The 19,098-nt window shown below is 40.4% G+C and overlaps 1 protein-coding gene and 1 non-coding gene across 3 annotated transcripts in view; both read right to left on the reverse strand.

Annotated features, from left to right (window-relative positions):
- EIF4E3 (eukaryotic translation initiation factor 4E family member 3) overlaps nucleotides 1-19,098 on the reverse strand; it is a 41,414-nt gene that overhangs the window by 13,436 nt on the left and 8,880 nt on the right. For both annotated transcript variants that reach the window (XM_045832288.1, XM_045832287.1), the window contains exon 2: nucleotides 10,574-10,646. Coding sequence is in view for 1 of the 2 variants with exons in the window: in XM_045832287.1 (XP_045688243.1) it covers nucleotides 10,574-10,646 (73 nt within the window). In the remaining variant the exon portion in view is untranslated. The remainder of the gene's footprint in view (nucleotides 1-10,573; nucleotides 10,647-19,098) is intronic.
- LOC123814613 lies at nucleotides 15,366-15,472 on the reverse strand. Its single transcript, XR_006784949.1, has one exon. It is a non-coding gene; the product is annotated as a U6 spliceosomal RNA (small nuclear RNA).

Here is a 19,098-nt window from a genome sequence, read left to right on the forward strand (position 1 = left end):
CCCATCCCTCTCCACCATGTGAAGACACAATGAGGAAATGGCTCTGCCTATAAATCAGGAATGGGGCTCTCACCAGAACCTGACCATGCTGGCACCTCCATTGTCCTCAGACTTCCAGCCTCTAGAACTGTCAGAAATCAATTTTTGTTGTTTAAGTCACCCAGAACATGGTATTCTATTACAACAGTGAGAACTGTTGTAATGAAGACACAGAGTGGCTGGTAGGCAGGAGCATTGTATAAAAAATAATAGAGTAATAGTAATAATAATAATAGTAATAGTGCCAGGCTTTGGTCTATTAAGGTTTACATGTTTATATAATTTGTCCTAATTTGACAACCCCATTAGGAGACACTACTATTATACTTGTTTTATAGATTAAGAAAATTGAGGCACAGAGACTAACCTCTCCAAGCATCAGTGTTTGGTGTGACCGTTAGGATTTATGTAAGAATTGTGTTTATGAAGAACAAAACCTTTCCCAGTTGTTCAGAATGAGATATAGAATCACTCAGCTATGAATTCCATGAGTAGAATTACACCACAAATGAGGAACATCCTTCCAGGTAGTGAGGTAAGTAGAGAGTGATTGTCTGTGTTTCATAGTGGGTCTGAAGGGAGCAGCACAAGCAATAGAACAATTAGAACAACCTGTCCCAGTGTCATGAATAAAGTAGTATTGGTGGAATGAAATTTTATCTATGTAGACTAATGAACCTTGACGGTTGTTTGGTTGTTCGAGTCTGCCTTGTGTAAAAGTTAAAGCTGAATTAATTGCAAGGGCAGCAACAATAAACAGTAAGAAAACTGAAGGCAAAAAAGCTACCTGCCTGTAGACTTATTAATTAGGGATGCCTTGATTCCCCTGCCTACAGCAACACTAATGTGGGGAATAGCTGAAACTGGATTTGGAGAAGCAGCAACTCCTCGAACAGTATCCATCTTTAGGTGTTGGGAACCGCCCTGACTGGTATCAGAAACTGAAACCCCCGCCTAGGCTAAGGCTAAGGGAACGCCCTTGGAACCGTGAGCCAGCAAGGAGACAAAAGCTTATCTTCCTGGCAGGAATGCTGTTTCTGCTGCTGAACCCCAAAAAAGCTTGGTCGGGTTAGCCAAAGACGGGTAAGATTCCCCACGGGGGAACAACCCAAGCCAGGCACGATCACTTTTGGGAGGCCCCCCAAAAGAAGGACTTGGGGGGCTGCAGCAAAAGGGGGTGATGGACCCTCACTCCTCGGCTTTGACAAAGTCTGAGTTCTCAGCGTCCGGAAGAAAATCTCCTTATCTCTCGGTGGCTTTAGTTCCCGCGCTCCACCTAAGCCTGAAACAATGACGGGGTAGTACAGCTCGGTACTGGGAAGTGCGGATTTCCCGGGGTGATCAGGCCTAAGAAAGAACATGTAAATTACTGTGAAACCTTCTTTGTTCAAGAATGCTCTCAGTTGAATGAGGAGGGTCTTAGGAGGAAGCTAGTTTGTTCCTCAGCCTTACAGCTCTTTGACCCCCCAACTCAATAGACCGGCAGAGTTCTTTGTTTTCTATATTCCTTACTTCCCCTAATGAGTACTGTACTTTACCTGAATTATTATGCAAAATGAGCCTAATAAAAGCAGGTATGGACAGTAAATCAGCGCGCTCCCCCACTAGGGGGGTGGCCATTTCGTCCCTACTTCCCCACAGAAACTAGTTTGTCTCTGTGCATGTTGTTATTTCTCGCGTGTTTATTGTCGAGCCATCCACAGCGTTCCGTGGTCACTGCTGGCCGGTGACCCACGCGCAACATTTAGGGAAAGGGATCAGCATTTGCTACCCCCAAAATATGACTTTTGGGATACTAATTATTTTATGCTGGTTATTTTTAAGGAACAAAAGACTCAGAAAGAACCACCAACTCTTCCCCTTTCCTGCCTAAAGAATTCAGATAGGAAAACCTGCTTCAAAAAGGCAGCCTTAGCATATTTGACTTAGCATATATGAGTTAAGTGTGGCAGACATGGAGGATACAAGTCTGTTTGTTAAACACCCTTCTATTTCCCATTGTTTCTGGGACACCCAGCATGAATTTGGTTACCACATTTGTTCTTTCTCATCTACCAGTAAATTGTCTGCTTTCCCTTTGAAGTCCCAGAGCCCTGACTCCCTCTCCTTAATCCACAATAGCATATACAAGGTCTGTCTGCAAAAAGTCCAGCCATTGTTAATATAATGGGAATGGTTTGCGCAGTATCGATGTAACCTGGCAGCTAAGTCGAGTGGACTGGAATGCACATGTGTGAACAATGACGACTTCACTGTGCTAGTCAAGTCAGTGGGGGCAGTAGACGCCATTGAGTGAACATGTGTACTGTGTGGCCATCGCATTCAAAATGATTGAGTAGAGCAACAAGTCTGTATAAAATTTTGCGTTAAGCTTGAACATTTCTCCGCAGAAACTACTGGAATGATTCAGAGGGCTGCAGCTATGGGCAACTGGTGTTTAGCAGCTTCATCATGACAATGTGCTTGCTTATGCATCGTGTCTCGTGCAGAATTTTTTGTGAAACATCAAATTACCCAGGTGACTCGGCTCCCCTACAGTCCAGATTTGGCGCCCTGTGACTTCTGGCTTTTGCCAAAACTAAAATCACCTTTGAAAGGGAAGAGTCTATGGCCATACCACCCTGAACATGCTTGATCTTGTCTGAAAGGGAAGAGATTTCAGACCATTGATGAGATTCAAGAAAACATGATGGGGCAGCTGATGGCAACCAGGAGAACTGTGTGAAGTCTCAAGGTGCCTACTTTGAACGGTACTGAGGCGTCATTGTCCTATGTACAAGTTTCTTGTATCTTGCATCTTCTTCAATAAATGTTTCTATTTTTCACATTACATGGCTGAATGACTTCTGGACAGAACTTATAATCCTCAACTGCTCAGTGGGTCCTGGAGTGTCATAATCTTTTAGAACCCTGAAAGAATTTATTATGTGCACACATAATAAATTAGGTCATTTTTTTCCTATTAATCTGTCTCATGTCAATTTATTAGTCCAGCTCAAAGTTAGAAAAACAGAAGGAAAATTATTTTTCCATGTTCATAATTTCTACCCTATAAATGGTTTATTCTTAGTGTAAAGAATGAGATTACTCCAATATTTCAGCTTCTGTTTGTGGTATACACATGAGTAAGGTAGAAATATAATTTGATGCCAGGCATTTTGGTTCCAAAACCTGTGTTCTTAACCTCTAGGCTATTTTCTTTGATGATATTACTCTGTGTTTTTGGGCACATCTTTCTTCCACCTTGGAAGCCACGGATCAAGTCATGGAATCACAGAATGAAGGAATGTTTAAAGCTGTTTTCCCACCAGTAGATGCCCTTACCAGCATTGAGCACGGTGGTGCTTTAGCTCCAGCCTGGAATCCTCACTATGCTGTGGCAATTGTAGAATGTATAGACAAGACTATGCTAAACCAGAAATTTCTCCCTCAGGTAAAACCAAAAGGACTTCGGTGCAGGCAAACTTCAGGTTTCCTGAAAGGCATCCCACACCAGAGCACCTGCCCTACTCCCTGCCAGAATTCTTGAATCCTGACTTTTTACCTACTATTATAAGCACCTAGAGGAGTGGGGAGGGCGGGAAGGCTTCTCCTGTTCCAAAGCTAAGAAAACGCCCTAAAGATTATGCTAAAATTTATAGCTTTACAAGCTTCTCTTGAAAACAGAAACACACATTTATTTTGTTAGTCTTGGCAAATTTGACAGCAGGAAACTACAGTCCAAGAAGATACACCAACAGACTTAACTCTGACTTAATGTACTTACAAAGCACATGGTTGCACATTTGTGCATGACAAGGAATAAAATATCTCATAACATTGAAAAGAGCTCAATTTTAAAAGCACGTGGCATTAAATTGGTCTATTTTCTTGTTGCGAACCTCATACAACTTATTAGGTTTATGTGATGGAGGAAGAGCTCAAGGAAGGAACCCAGCACTTCACTGCTCCTTAGAACTTCTTCCTCCATGTGCAAGTAGAAGGACTGTGAAAACCGAAAGAACTGGTTGAATTCAGATTCCATTTAACAAAGAATGATATGCTGTGAAGAAGTGACTAGACAAAAATAACAGGGGGTTGGACTTCTAGAGGGTGACCAGGAAATATATGGTCAATAAGGGCTGTTTAGTAAGGTTTGTTATGTAGACTCGAGTGATGAGAAAGAAGGGCTCCTTTATACAGGGAGATTTAGGCCCTGCTTTTAGGCAGAAACAACTATGTCTACTGTTTCTCAATTGCCTTCAGGTCAAAATAATCCTTACGATAAGTGGTATATTCTGATCTCCTTCAGAAGAGACTAAGTTTTACCTTTGAAGTGATTAAATTACTTTTACTTTGCAAGATTTGATCTCTCCACCCCCCTCCTATGCGTGACAGGGCCCGCATGCAGCTGACATGGGAGTCATGGGTGATCTTACTTCTGTTCTATTTCTGCACAACTGGGTCATGACTAAAAATTTTGATCCCATAACATGTAATGAATAAGTAAATGATAATAAGAATCTTGTTATTATTAGCCTGCAATTGCCAGAAATATGAAGCAGACCTTGCTTCAAGTCCCTATCTCTTTCTTTTTGGTGTCGAGTGTTTCTCACTATATGCCCACCATCCCCATTCCCTGAGATGATTCCCTTCAGATTATTCTACTGCAGGATACCACATACCCTGAGCTGCCATTCTGTGTCCATGGCAATGAGTACTTGGAACCATGCTTCCCATCATTCTCCATTATCAATACTGACCTATAAAACTTCTCCTTCTGAAAGGGGCAACAGACTCATTTCCCAGGGATCTGGAAAGCTCTCTGTTGTCCTGTGACAGCACAATCCTATATTTCTGATAAGAGATGATGTCTTGATGTCACAATTACAGAAGAAACATTTACTTAATTTTAACAGACTATATATATTTTTTAGATGACCTTCTCTTTATAATAAATGATGTGTATGATTCCATTTATAGAAGAAATATGAAGTGTTTGTTTTATTTAAATGTAAGTAAAACATCAGTGAGCTTATGGGAAATATTGGGTAGACCATGGTACAGGTGAGATACAATGTAGCAGAACTTGAAGTCACAATTTGAGGAGGGGCAGATGGTGCACAGGGGTGAGTTTCCAAGGTGCAATTTTTGATGTGTGGTAGCAAAACTGGAAGACACTGGGAATAAGGGAGCCTTCCCTTGCAAATCATATTTGGGCAGGTAGGTCTTAATTCCCCCACTGGTAAAATCAGGCTTTTTTAGAAGCCATATCTTATTCTATAGAGCATCCATTTAGGACATAAAAACACAGGAGAAATGTAGAATATTTTGAAATGTTCACAAGAGAGTAAAAGAAATAAGCACCTTGAAAACAAATTTACATGAAAAAATGGAATTTTCCAAGAGAGGCAGGAAAGTCAGAAATAAATTTAAGTCCAAGCAGATAGAATTATTGTTGGTCTCGATGAGAGTGTCCTCGACAGGGGTCACTAGGTCATCTGGAAGCACCCACCTCCTCAGCAGGAGTGGAATTAAAAGAGAACTGATCTCAACAGAAGCAGGATAATTAAAGAGATACAGCATGACTGGCTGTTTCCACTGGTTGTTTTGGGCCACTTACCTCTTAGCCTCAGCCTCCCCACTAATGAACGGGCATAATGATTGCCCCACCCTATCAAGATCTCTGATATGGACTTCCAGCCAAGATGGAGGCATAGGTGGACGCACTATGCCTCCATGCACAACCAGGATAGGGACAACAACAATTTAGAAGCAGAGTAACATCCAGAACTGACAGAAAATTGATCTGAATAGAAGTCGGACAACCAAGAAGTTGAAATACACCTGTTCATCCAGACCGATAGGAGGGGCGGAGTTGGACAGCCAGGCGAGGGTTGAGGTGTGGAGAGCAGAGAGAGTTGGGGCCCAGCACATAAGGCATCCAGGGGTGTGCAAGGCATCGGAGCACACAAGATTGCAGTGGTGGACCCTGAGTGCGCAAGCAGCAGCTGGCAGACCCAGTGAGGCAGCGATTGTAAAGCAAGGCAATGCATGCAACCCAGGATCCCAGAGCTGGGAAATAGAGCCTCAGAACACTGATTGAGGACACCTGTGGGAGTTGAGGAGCACGGAGAGACACCCAGCCTCACAGGAGAGGTCCTTGGAGGGTCCCACAACATGCACAAGCCCACCCACAAGGGAACTGGTACCAGAGGGGCCCAGTTTGCTCCGGGAAGCAGCAGAAGGGACTGAGATCCCACAAAGAATGGAGCAAGCGCCATTGTTCCCTCTCGACCCTGCCCCCACATACAACATCACAACCCAGCAACTGAGATGTCCCACCCTGGTGAACACCTAAGGCTCTGCCCCCTTACTATAACAGGCGTGACCAGATCAAAAAAAAAGAGAAAGAGAGATGGCTCAAACAGAAGAACAAATCAAAGCCCCAGAACCCATCCTTTTAAGTATCCAAGAAATAGCTAACCTATCAGATGCACAGTTCAAAACACTGGTGATCAGGAAGCTCACAGAATTAGATGAACAAATGCAGGCTATGATAAGAGAAAGGAAGGAAAATGAACAGGAAACCAATAGTGATGGGAAGGAAACTGGGACTCAAAACAATAGAGTGGACCAGAAGGAAGAAACAACCAAACCAAAAAGAATGGAGAAATAAGAATTCAAAAAAAATGAGGAGAAGCTTAGGAACCTCCAGGACATCTTTAAATGTTCCAACATCCGAATTATAGGGGTACCAGAAGGAGAAGATGAAGAGCAACAAGTGGAAAAGTTATTTGAACAAATAATAAAGGAGAACTTCCCCATTCTGGCAAAGGAAATGGACTTCCAGGAAGCTCAGAGAGTCCCAAAGAAGAGTCCCAAGAAGGAACACACCAAGGCACATCATAATTACATTAGCCAAGGTAAAAATGAAGGAGAGAATCTTAGAGGCAGGAAGAGAAAAGGAGACAATTACCTACAAAAGAGTTCCCGTAAGACTGTCAGCTGATTTCTCAAAAGAGACCTTACAGGCAAGAAGGGGCTGGAAAGATTCCAAGTCATGAAAGGCAAGGACCTACATCCCAGATTACTCTATCCAGCAAAGCTTTCATTTAGAATGGAAGGGCAGATCAAGTGCTTCTCAGATAAGGTCAAGTTAAAGGAGTTCATCATCACCAAGCCTTTATTTTATGAAATGTTAAAAGGACTTACCTAAGAAAAAGAAGATAAAAAAACATGCATAGTAAAATGACAGCAAATTCACAATTATTAACCACACCTAAAACAAAAACAAAAGAAACTAAGCAAACTAGAACAGGAACAGAACCACAGAAATGGAGATCACATGGAGGGTTAGCAACAGAGGAGTCAGAGGAGGAAAGAGGGGGAAAAGGTATGGAGAATAAGTAGCATAGATGGTAGGTAGAAAATAGACAAGGGGAGGGCAAGAATAGTATGGGAAATGTAGAAGCTAAAGAACTTATGACACATGGACATGAACTAAAGGGGTGGAATGTTGGTGGGAGAGGGTATACAGGGTAGAGGGGAGTGAAGGGGGGAAATGGGACAACTGTAATAGCATAATCAATAAAATATATTTTAAAAAATCTCTGATATGCTGAATGACCTCAAAGTACAAAAAGATACATGGTCTTTATGAAAAGCATGATTCTTACATTTTATCCAAACATAAATGGGGAAGAAACAGATATGAGTAGGATGTAGCCTTTTAGTACTAACAGTGCTAAACAGAGGAAGTTCAAGAATCAACCTACAACCACAGAATAAAAAGACAGTGGGACAAAAATGAGTCTTGAAATGACTTTAAGATGGGCACCTAAGCTAGCAGTTAAATAGTAAGGACTATTCACAGATATTCACTCAACAGCTGAAATCCCAAAAGTTATTGTTAAGTTAGGTATGTTTTCCTAAGTAGGGGTATTAGCTATGCTATAAATACTTGAAATAAATAATCTAGAAATAGTAGCACAGTTTGCTGATATAAAACATGACTCAGAAAGTAATAAGATGTTCCAATAAAAGTAGGCAAGTGATGGCAAATGAGCTGATTATTATAATGATTGACCCTACATAGTGCCTCCTACTTCCTATACCACTTCATTCTCACAACCTTGTGGTACAACTGGTGTCACAATTACTCCCATCTTAAAAATGTGTAAGCAGGTACAGAGAACTTAAGCAACTTGCCCAGGCTTATATGTAGCAGATATGAGATACAAACCCAGGCAGTCTACCCTCTACCAGAGCCCACATCCTCACCAAGCAACTGATGGAGCTGAGGAATGGAACCCAACAACACTTTAGTAAAAGTTGATGAAATCTGAGGGCTTACTTAGTGCCAAGCACTGCTGAAAACTGCATGCAACCTCAACCCTCAATCAACCAGAGGAAGTTAGCACTGTCAATATGTCAGTTTCACAATGAGGAAACTGAGGAGACAGAGACATTAGAGATATGACAGAACTTCCTATCCACTTAGATCAGTGTTCCATTATCACCTCTGAACCTGAAGGAGCCTTTTTTCCTTATCACTCCCTTGTGAAATTTTAATACCACAGAGAGACTATCTATCTATTTATGTATTGTATGTATATTTGTGCTTTATGCATAAAAAGAGTAGGATTTTTTGGTTCATCAAGAATCCATTTTTGCCCCCCTTGAGAAAGTACAGCCTACAGATTAATGGATCCTTATATGAGCAACCTGTTGTGACTCAGGAACCTGGTTCATTTATTAATTTCTCATTCATTCATTCATTCATTCATCCAATCCAACCTTGCAGTATTTACTGAGTAATAGGAACTATATAAAATAAGTACTCTGTGATCCCATTTATATGAGATTCAAAAAAACCAAAATGAATATATGGTGATGGGAATGTGAATAGCAGTTGTTTTTGGGAGAACTGGCTGAGAAGGGGCACAAAGGAACTTTCTGGCATGATGGAAACTTTTTTATCTTGATCTGGGTGATGGTTACATGTCTGCATACCTTTACTAAAATTTACCAAACTGTGCACTTAAGAAATCTCCATTAACTAAATACAAATTATATCCCAATGTAGTTTTTAAGAAAACATTTCATAGTGTATACTGGGTACTTGAAAGTGGTCTCTGAAGCCCCTAAGTTGCTGCAGGTACCAGAGCTCAGCAGTTGCTTCATGTCATCATGCAGCCTGGGGGAACCTGAATGACCCCTTTATCTGACTGCACCCAGTTGGGCCAGTCTGCCCTGGAATTGGAGGCACAGCTCCAACAACCCAATGTCATAACAAGAAGGACAGTCTAATGAGTCCCTCAAAAATCCATGGGATCTAAGAACATTCATGTGAGGACAGGCTTTGAATTCAAGTGCTCTGAGGTTTAAGCAATAGTTGCTTCACCACAGGAGAGAAGGGAGGGAAAGAAGCTCATAACTGTCTCTGATTGGTTATCACAGCAGCACTGATGTCTTCCTTTCTACATGCTTATGTCATTTTCCTGACTAGATCACAGCCTATGGTTGAGACTGTGTCTACTCAAGTTACTGCCCTCCCTGGAACCACATAACTACAAATACCACATTTTCTGCCAAATATTGGGAAAACTCTGAAAAAAGCTCTCTGTGTTACTTCTGCATGTGAGAGGCTGCCTAAGAGATGCAATCTAGTGCCAATCTAATAGAATTCCTAAGACATTAAAAGATTTAGGGGCACAAACAAAAGGAAAACTATTTAAATATAGTCTTCTAAACACTTCAGGACTTGGTCAATGCAATTATGAAACAGACTTAAAAGCACTATTTTCTCTGTAGTGTTTTAAACTAGAAAAGGAGGAGAAACTTGATAGAATTTGCTTTTGAATAAAACAGAAATGTGATCAACTGAAGAACGAATTTTTAAAAGAAATGCTTATCCTAAGAGTTGGAGACAGAAAGAACTAACAGAATTAAGCTTATATTTGTTGAGAACCTATCAGGTATTCAGCTAAGTGAGGTATAAACATTATACAACCCAATCCTCATAACAACAATGAAGTAGGTACTATTGGTATACTAATTTTACAGAAATTAAAAGGGTTAAAACTTGCTCAGTTGAGGACAATGGAATTTGAACACAAAGTAGGAAACTTGGTCTTAGACTTCCCACTTCCATGTTAAGCATTCCCCTGCTCCTATGTGATGCTGCAGGTGCTGCTAGTGCCTCTCACAGATGGTAAATAAGAGTTCAGACAAGGAGCTGGTGTTGGAATGGGGGCACAGGTTCATGTCCTCCTAACAGAGCACAGTCTGCAACTCATGAGGGTCTGTGAAAGGTTTAGTAGTAGATAAGTTTTAGCAGGTCACCAAGAAAAGAGCAGGCCCTGTGGGGGCGTGCTCAACAGACCTCTGGGGTTGTCTTAGTCAAGGGCAGCTGCACCAAAATGGACTGCAGAGCTGTCACCAGAGCAAAGACCTGGGTGGGGGCTTCCAGCACAGTGGCAGTTTGCAGGGTAGAAAATTGAACGTCCAGCATATACCATGTTAATTGGGTGTGCCCCTTTTTGGGTCTTACCTGTACTGTTTGTACGGTGTAGATTTTCTTCAGATTTGATGCACACTCAGCTGCAGTGGCTCCAGGGAGGGATCTAAGCAAACATAGCAAAAAGACAAAGAAACAGTAAGACAAATAGTCAATGTTCATGAATTATTCCATAATAGAGTCTGCAGATGTTCATGCAAACCCAGTCTACAATCACAGAACTGGAAATTTCTGGGATCTGTTAGAATTTGAAATGTGAAATTCCTACTTTGTGAAGTCATGGGTTTGCTTCTCCTAAAAAATAAACTTATTTATTCTGTGGAAAGTTAGTACAAAAAACCAGAAATGTATGTAAGAAAGGTATTAGAAACCTTAAAATCACATTTTAAAATACTACTAAAATAACCCTGTAATAAATAAGCCTTTGCTTAGGACTTTGGATGAGAAACTGTGCTGACTGCACAGGTGACAATGAAAATGCCAGGTTCCTGACCTGGTTATGTTTGACAAACTCCTTAGCTCCCCAGTGGTTAAACATTCACAAACTCTTGAGAAACAGAGGGACTTTTGCCAACTTTAAGAAAACACGACTACTAAAAGTCAACTTTAATTTCACTAAATTTGCATGTGTTTCCAAAACACTTGCCTTTAGAAAATACTTTTTGTCATTTTCCCTGGCTGATTTAATTAGCTCTGCTGAACTTTGGGGTCAGAATACATGCAATCTTTAGTTTGCCTATGTTCCACTAGATGGCAACATACTACAGGTTTATTCACCAAAAAAACCCCATGAACTATATGACCAGCTTTACTCAGCACTGGTTCCTAAGACATGATCTTTATCAATCCTTAGAAGACTCTTATAGATAGTTATAGATACCTTTTCTTTCTCCCTATACTGAATTAGAAGTTTCTGCTCAAAAATGTTGGTGTCCAGCTACATCAAACTTATGGTGAAAATTCACCACTCAATGCTTGAAAGTGTCATGTCTGTCTACCAGTAAGAAATAAGAGGCTTGGTGTGAGAAAAGAATGTACTGTTATAGCTGATTCATTCGAATCTGGAATCTGTAAAAGAGATGCTCTTTACTCATTACTGACCTTTAGAGACAGTCCTCAGGGAACCTCAAGATGTTGAACTTCCTGGATAGTTTTTATGCACACTGGATAAGTACACAAGCTCACATAGCTCAGAGGTACAGGGGACAGCAAAGCAAAGGGCCAGGCCAAGAGATCTTGGTACTTGGGGGGAGGGGGAACATGAGGCACAGATGACATTCCTCAAATTATGGACCAATAAATGTTACCTGGGTGTCAAGCCTGAGTACCATAAATGCATTTCTGAAATGAGTTCCTTAGACTGGTGGTTACTAAGTAAGCACAATTACGGATTACTTTGAAGGCAAACAAGGGACCTCTGTTGAGCAGGTAAAGTCTGATAAATCTACCTGAAGCACTTGGTTTAAAACTCATTTCTAGTTGTTTATAAATAAGCTGGACGTTTAAAAAAAAAAATCCACAGTAATGACCATGATTGTTTTTTGTTGCCAGACTCGAAGCGTCATATAACTATGCTGAAGAGCGTGGTGAAGAGTGAGATACTAATTTAGTACCTTGCTATGAGGGTGCCTGCCTGTGATTTATCCATCAGTTTATCCAGACTGTCTGGACATGGGGGTGCTAAAGGTCTGACTTCGATAAACATTGATCTGTTGTTTAATGCAGGCTTTTATGCTATTTTTGGCTAAAATTATGAAAACATTGGTGGAAAGTTTTTAAAAATCTTAAACTTTTTCTGAAGAGATATTCACATGAAAAATCTATTGCTGTTATATGAAAATGTACTGGTATTTGTTCTGGTACTGACTTTTCTTCCTTTGAAAAGTCTAGCTGACCTCCCAAATGAGCATGTCCAGTACAGATACCCCAGCTCATTCAAAGCACATAGGATAATGGATACAAGGCACCCCCTATAGGGGGTGCTGGGGTCCAAAGGGAGTATGCACTTTGTATTTTTTCATTTTAAAACTACATATTTTCAATTTTTACTAGTTTTAAAGTTACACTTCAATTTACGATGGTCCAGAATGAGAGTAATTTGTTCCCCTCATACAGGATTCTATCACCTAAAGCAAATCCAGTGTGAGGACGTGACCATTTCAACCCAAAAGGAAAGTCATTGATGAACTTGTTAAATGCTTCTGGTCTTTTACTCATACTCTAGTAAAAGAGACCACTAAACAAAGTCATTTATGTCCATTCAATTTCACGTTTTTAAAATCATTTTAAAATTTTCGGTCACAGTTGACACACATTATTATGTTAGTTTTAGGTGTATATCCCAGGGATTACACATTACATAACTTAACTAAGTGATCCCGATAAATCCTGCACCCATCTGACACCATACATAATTATTAATATATTATTGACTAAGTTCCCTATGCCGTAATCTACACCTCTGTGAATATTCTGTAACAAGCAATTTGTACTTCTTAATCCATTCACTTTTTTTCACCCATCTCCTCAACCCTCCTCCCATCTGGAAACTGTCAAAATGTTCTTTATATCTGAGTCAGTTTCTGTTCTGCTTGTTCATTTATTTTGTTTTTAGATTCAATTGTTGATAGATATGTATTTATTGACATTTTATTGTTTGTGTTTTTTTCCTCTCCTTCTTTAAGGAAGACCCTTTAACATTTTATATAATACTGGTTTTGTGGTGATGAACTCCTTTAGCTTTTTCTTGTCTGGGAAGCTCTGTATCTGTCTTACCTTCCATTCTAAATGATAGCTTTGCTGGGTAGAGTAATCTTGATTGTAAGTCCTTGCTTTTCATCACTTTGAATATTTCTTGTCAATCCCTTCTGGCCTGCAATGTTCCTTTTGAGAAATCAGCTGACAGTGTTATAGGAGCGCCCTTATAGGTAACTAACTGCTTTTCTCTTGCTGCTTTTAAGATTCTCTCTTTATCTTTAACCTTTGGCATTTTAATTATGATGTGTCTTGGTGTAGACCTCTTTGGGTTCATCTTGTTTGGGACTCTCTGTGCTTCCTGGACTTGTATGTCTAATTCCTTCACCAGGTTTGGGAAGTTTTCATTTTATCTTCATTATTTCTTCAAATGGGTTTTCAATACCTTGCTTTCTCTCTCTTCTTCTTCTGGTATCCCTATGATATGAATGTTGTCATGCTTGAAAATTATCCCAGAGACTCCTTACACTATCCTCATTTTGGGGGATTCCTTCTTCTTTTTGCTCTTCTAAGTGGATGCTTTTTACTTCTTTATATTCCAAATCACTAATCTTAGACTGGGCTTCATCTACTCTACTGTTGATTCCATGTATATTATTCTTTCTTTCATTTAATGTATCCATCATTTCTGACTGGTCCTTTTTTAATGCTGTTGAGGTTTTCACTAAGTTCCTTGGGCATCCTTATAACCAGTGTTGTGAACTCTGTACCTAGTAGACTGCTTGTCTCCATTCTGCTTAGTTCTTTTTCTGGAGTTTTGTTCTGTTCTCTAATTTGGAACAAGTTTGTCTCATTTTGGCAGCCTCCCTGTGTTTGTGTCTATGTATTGGGTAGAACTGCTATGTCTACTGGGCTTGGTAGAGTGGCCTAATATAGTAGGTGTTCTGTAGAGTCCAGTGGCATGATCTCTCCATTCACCTGAGCTGGGCACTCAAGGTGCACCCCCATGTGGGCTGTGTACACCTTTCTTTTGTACTTGAGCCTTGATTGCTGTTGGCATGTCAATGGGAGGGATTTACCCCCAGGCTGATCAGCTGCAAGGACTGGCTGCAACCAATGACCACTGACCTCTGACCACCATGAAGGATCAGCTGTGCCCATCCCATAGAGCAGAACATACTTCAGGGACACACTCTGGTGCCTGCTAAGTCTAAGCCTTAAGTGTGTTGCCTGTGGAGATGGTTGGGTGGTGGAGCTTCAACATGATTTGAAGCTGTCCACTGGGTGCACTGGCTCTGGGGCCTTCTGGGAGGTGCAGACCAAGGTTAGCCACCACCTATGTTCTGCCCAGGGCCACCCAGCATGGGCTGCAAAATGATCTGCAGACAGCTGCTACTAGTGCTGGGTTTGGAGGTGTTTGGGAGAGGACAACCTGTGAATTAAGGCCAGCTCCCAGTAGTGCCCACTTAGTGAGTTTCTATCCACATCAGTTTTTGCTGAATACCATTTTTAATACTAGATTATGTCCATATAACTTTCTTAGAATAGTCTTTTTTTCAATGGAACAAGGTACAGAAGGTTCTCACTAAAACCAACAGGATCATGTCAGCAATAGCTCTATTCTGGTTAACATCTTACAATGCTGACATATCACTGTTTGAAAGGAAATATGTCAGGTTCTATGGAAACTGATTTTTCTAATTTCTTACTGGAAGAAGTTGGATTCTGTGATCTGAAAGGCTCCTTCCAGGTGTTGCAGTTTCATGAATATCCAGATTTCAAAGTAACAAAATGGAGTTGTCAGAACTTCTCATGGTAGTAAATATTTGGATTGGCCAGTGTAAGGCATGGCATTATTCTGTGAGCCAAACCTGATTCTCGCAGCCACTGAAAAATGCCAGTACAACTAACTCTCATGTCTGAAGCTTGGACATCTTCAATAAGCAAAACTGGGCCATATCTGGAGAATCAATTTTAAAATAGGCAAACAAGCTGAGATTTTTAAATAGTCTGCCTTATAAACAGGCCACTGTGTGCTGGACTTGCTGGTTCAACATTGATCTAGAAGCTGTACCATATACTGTTCCTGTTTCTTTCTTAATAAATAAATAAATAAATAAATAAATAAATAAATATATAGGAACACTTCAAGAATTTGCATGTCATCCTTGCAAAGGGGCCATGCTAATCTTCTCTGTATCATTTCAATTTTAGTATATGTGCTGCCAAAGCGAGCACTGTTCCCGTTTCTTAAAGCAGCAGTGCAGGCTGTTAATGGCAAAACAGCAGCCTCAGTGGTGACAGCCCACACCTTCTCTTCCCTGTTATGCTAACAGATAGTTGTAGCAACTAGAAGATAAATGTCAGTAGTGAATTTCATTGAAAGAAACATTTTTATTGGTATCACAAAAAAATATCACATGTAGAGTATCACATGTAGAGTATCTTTTATTTATTTTTTTCTTTGTTTTATTATTGTTCAAGCACAGTTATCTCCATTTCCCCCTCATCACTCCCCTCCACACCAGCCACCCCCACCTCCCACCCTTGATCCTATCCCCCTTTTGCTTTGTCCATGTTCTTTGATGATCCTTCCCTCCCCCCCCCCCATTAACCCCTCCCTGCTACCATCTGGCTACTGTCAGTTTGCTCTTTATTTCAATGTCTCTGGTTATATTTTGCTTGCTTGCTTGTTTTGTTGATTAGGTTCCACTTATAGGTGAAATCATATGGTATTTGTCCTTTACCGCCTAGCTAGCTTATTTCACTTAGAATAATGCTCTCCAGATCCACCCATGCTGTTGCAAAGGGTAGGAGTTCCTTCTTTCTTTCTGCTGTATAGTATTCCATTGTGTATTTGTGCCATAGTTTTTTGATCCACTCATTTACTGATGGGCACTTAGGTTGCTTCCAGCATTTGGCTATTGTAAATTAAGCTGCTATGAACACTGGGGTACATAAAATGGAATACAAATAGCCTCTTCAACAAATGATGTTGGGAGATCTGGACAGCTACATGCAAAAAAAATGACACTAGACCACCAACTTATACCATACAGAAAAGTAAACTCAAGATGGACAAAACTGAAATATAAGTTGCAACACCATAGAAGTCCTAGAGGAGAACACAGGCAGAAAAATCTCAGATGTTCCATGCAGCAATATTTTCACCAATATGTCTCCTAGAGCAAGGGACATAAAGGCAAGAATAAACAAATGGGACTTCACCAAAATAAAAAGCTCCTGCATGGCTAAAGAAAACATTAATAAAATGAAAAGGGAACCAACCGTATAGGAAAACATATTTGCAAATGATAACTTGGACAAGGGTTTGATCTCCAAAATAAAGAATTCATGTGACTACACTCCAGGAACACAAACCACCCAACTAAAAAAATGGGCAAAGAACCTGAACAGACACTGCCCCAAGGAGGACATACATAGGACCCTATGAAAAGATGCTTAGCATCACTAGTCATCAGAGAGATGCAAATTAAAACCCCAATGAGATACCACTTCACACCAGAATGGCCATTGTAAACAAATCAACAAACATCAAGTGCTGGCTAGGTTGTGGAGAAAAGGGAACCCTAGTACACTGTTGAGGGGAATGCAGATTAGTGCAGCCACTATAGAAAACAGTATGGAATTTCCTCAGTACTTTTTATTTTTTGAATGTCTTTTTATTTCATTCATATTACAAACACAAACCTCCCAAGAGAACCCTAACTGAGCCCTGTTTCTGCAAGCCAAGGATGCTCATCTGTGGAGGCTGTGGCCCCCAGGAGACATTTAGCAATACCTGGATATATTTTTTGGCTGACATCACCTGAGAGCTTATTGGAGATGCAGAGTCTCCAGGCATCTCTTGACACCTGCTGAATCCCAAATAATTAATATATACATTAAAGTTTGAGGTATGTTGGCCTATGTCATCTAAATCATGTCATCATAAGAACTGCTAACATCACCCTACCTGGATGACTCAGTTGGTTGGAGCACTGCCCCACACACTAAAAGGTTATGGGTTCGATTCTCTGTCAGGGCACATACCCAGGGTGCAGGTTGATCCCTGGCCATGGTGCATGCGAGAGGCAACCAATCCATGTTTCTCTCTCACACTGATGTGTGTGTGTGTGTCTCTCTGTCTCTGTCTCTTTCTAATAAACATATCCTTGAGTGAGGATTAAAAAAAGAATGAAAGAAATGCTAACATCTCAGGAAGAGGTAATGAACATGTAAACATCACCACTATAACACATGCATTTTTCATCACTCAAACAGATCATCGAGACAGTGTTATCATTAAAGTGAAGGACAATTCTATAAAGGCACTTAGAGGTTTTAGGCAGGGTTCTCCTCTTTAGGCAGGGTTCCCTGCAAATTTTGAAGCAGGAAGTCCTTGGCTTAATTATCTCTGATGACACTGGCCCTTGGTTTCCTTCTTTGCAGAGTTAAGCGGTAGACCTAGATTACCTCTCTCATGTCCTGTCCAGCTTTTGTATTTCAGATATGAAATATGGGAGAATTGCATCCCATTCATTGTCTATATTCAAAGGGATGCAGTATTCAGTGGGGATAGAAACCCTAGAGCTTGGGGCTACACAATACTTCATTCAAATCCTGTTTCTGTTCAATATTAGCTGTGTGACATCAAGAAGTGACTTCTCTGGGGCTTAATGTTCTCATTTATAAAGTGTTCCTGATACGTCCCACTTCAACATTATGAGGATTTTGCGGGTAATTACGTACAGCACCCAGTCAGGTGTCTACCTACCACACTGAGGAAAATGGTAGTTACTAGTAACAGGTTCAAATGGAAAAGGATGTTTAAAACTTTATACAAGGTACAGTATATCCAACTAATGGAGACACATGTCCACTGCACATGCACAAACAATGGTGATGAAAATATGAAAGATAATACTCTACCTAATTTGAGAGATCATGTTATTTCAGTGATGAGAACTGCTTTAAAGAGGAAAACTATAAAGCCAGGAATATGTCTCCTAAAGGCCAACTTTCTTGTTGAATTTATTAACATCAGGCTCAGTGGTCAGAGGGAAGATCTGCTCAGGCTCAGTTACACAATGAATGATATCCCTTATAGATCACTCACTCCTTTCAATCACTTTTAGACAGATTTGTAGCTTGTGCTTACAGCAGCTTATTGTTTGAGAGTCACATAAAAAATGATTCAAGGCCTATTATTAACACTAAATAATGCATCCACTAAAACTACATAGTTTAAATGCTTTACTTTTGCATTTTTATTGTATTTTGATTTCTCCCTGCTTCCATCTATTGTCACTCCCAGCCTAAGAGCTCCTTGCCAGTAGCAACTAGGACTCTTTTAATCTTGATACATAATTAATCCTTCAGTACATGGAGTTTGTGTCAAAGAGAGGTATAACTGTATTAGAGTTGACAATAGAACTAAGCAAGGCCATGTTGCAACCTGTAATCATGGCCAGGATGATTTAGTGATCAACTGGCAAGATCACTAAAGTATTGCTAGTTGTCTTAGGTTTGGAAATAGAGAACGGCAATTCTAAAATTAGAAGGAGAAAATATATTTTTTGAACAGTTAGTACCAGGTAAGAACTAGTAACTTTTCTGAGTGAGGATGTTTAGGAACCACAAGTCTATCTGCCAAAAGCAACCAATGACTCATAGTTGGACAGGCTGTAAACCCCTAGTCAGGGCCTTTCCCTGTCTGATCAACCCAGAGATCATTAACCCTTACATGAAATAAAATCCTGGGCCTTTAAGAGAGGTTCAGAAAGGAAAAAATGGGGGAAAGAAAGAATAGGAATAGCTGAGATGCTGGCCACTCTCTACCTGTCAACTATGGCCTTCTGTGT

Source organism: Phyllostomus hastatus, unplaced genomic scaffold (genome assembly GCF_019186645.2).
Source record: "Phyllostomus hastatus isolate PE091 unplaced genomic scaffold, TTU_PhHast_1.1 phas_contig_16, whole genome shotgun sequence".
Taxonomy (NCBI): Eukaryota; Metazoa; Chordata; class Mammalia; order Chiroptera; family Phyllostomidae; genus Phyllostomus; species Phyllostomus hastatus.